The sequence below is a fragment of the Bison bison genome, unplaced genomic scaffold, assembly GCF_000754665.1.
Source record: "Bison bison bison isolate TAMUID 2011002044 unplaced genomic scaffold, Bison_UMD1.0 scf7180017860457, whole genome shotgun sequence".
NCBI classification, from domain to species: Eukaryota; Metazoa; Chordata; class Mammalia; order Artiodactyla; family Bovidae; genus Bison; species Bison bison.
Window position 1 is genome coordinate 486359 of NW_011491029.1, and position 701 is coordinate 487059.

The 701-nt window shown below is 61.9% G+C and overlaps 1 protein-coding gene across 1 annotated transcript in view; it reads left to right on the forward strand.

Moving 5' to 3' along the window:
• Window positions 1-701, forward strand: part of LOC104982780 (CD82 antigen-like) — a 4919-nt gene that overhangs the window by 2952 nt on the left and 1266 nt on the right. The window contains exons 2-3 of the mRNA XM_010832225.1: window positions 91-297; window positions 611-694. Of these exons, the coding sequence (XP_010830527.1) occupies window positions 91-297; window positions 611-694 (291 nt within the window). The remainder of the gene's footprint in view (window positions 1-90; window positions 298-610; window positions 695-701) is intronic.

The following is a 701-nucleotide window of genomic DNA, read 5'->3' on the forward strand; positions in this document are numbered from 1 at the left end:
GACCTGGACGGGGCAGACCTGAGCTCCTGTCCAGGAAGCCCCCAGTTGAGCGGGCGGTGGGCTCGAGCACCCTGTCCCCTCCCCCGGCAGGTGAAGTGCTGCGGCTGGGTCAGCTACCTCAACTGGACAGAAAACACCGAGCTCATGAATCGCACCAGCATCACTTTCCCCTGTTCCTGCAAGAAGAGTGATGAGGATGATGCCCTCATGATGCCGCAGAAGGGCTTCTGCGAGGTCCCCTTTGGCAACGAGACCCAGAGCGGCAACAACCCCAAAGACTGGCCGGTGTACCAGGAGGTGCGTGGATGGTTGTGGGCGGGGTGGGGCCAGGCTCGAGGCACAGTGGGTTCAGACCCTCCGGCCCCCAGCCTCATCTGGGCTATTGCTCCATCGACCTTTCTTCACGGAGCTGTTCCCGCCTTCCTTTGATTCATCTGTTTGCTCATCATTTGCACCTTCATCTTTGCGTTCATCAATGGATCCATTCGAGGACCACCCAGACCCCGCTCTGCCGGACCTCCGGGCTGGGGGTGGCCCCGTCCCCGTGATCCTGCGTGTCTGGGTGACGCGGCCCATCGTGGGGTGACGTGGCTGTATTCTCTGCTCACAGGGCTGCATGGAGAAGGTGCAGGGCTGGCTGCAGGAGAATCTGGGAGTCATCCTCGGCGTGTGTGTGGGCGTCGCTGTCATCGAGGTCTGGG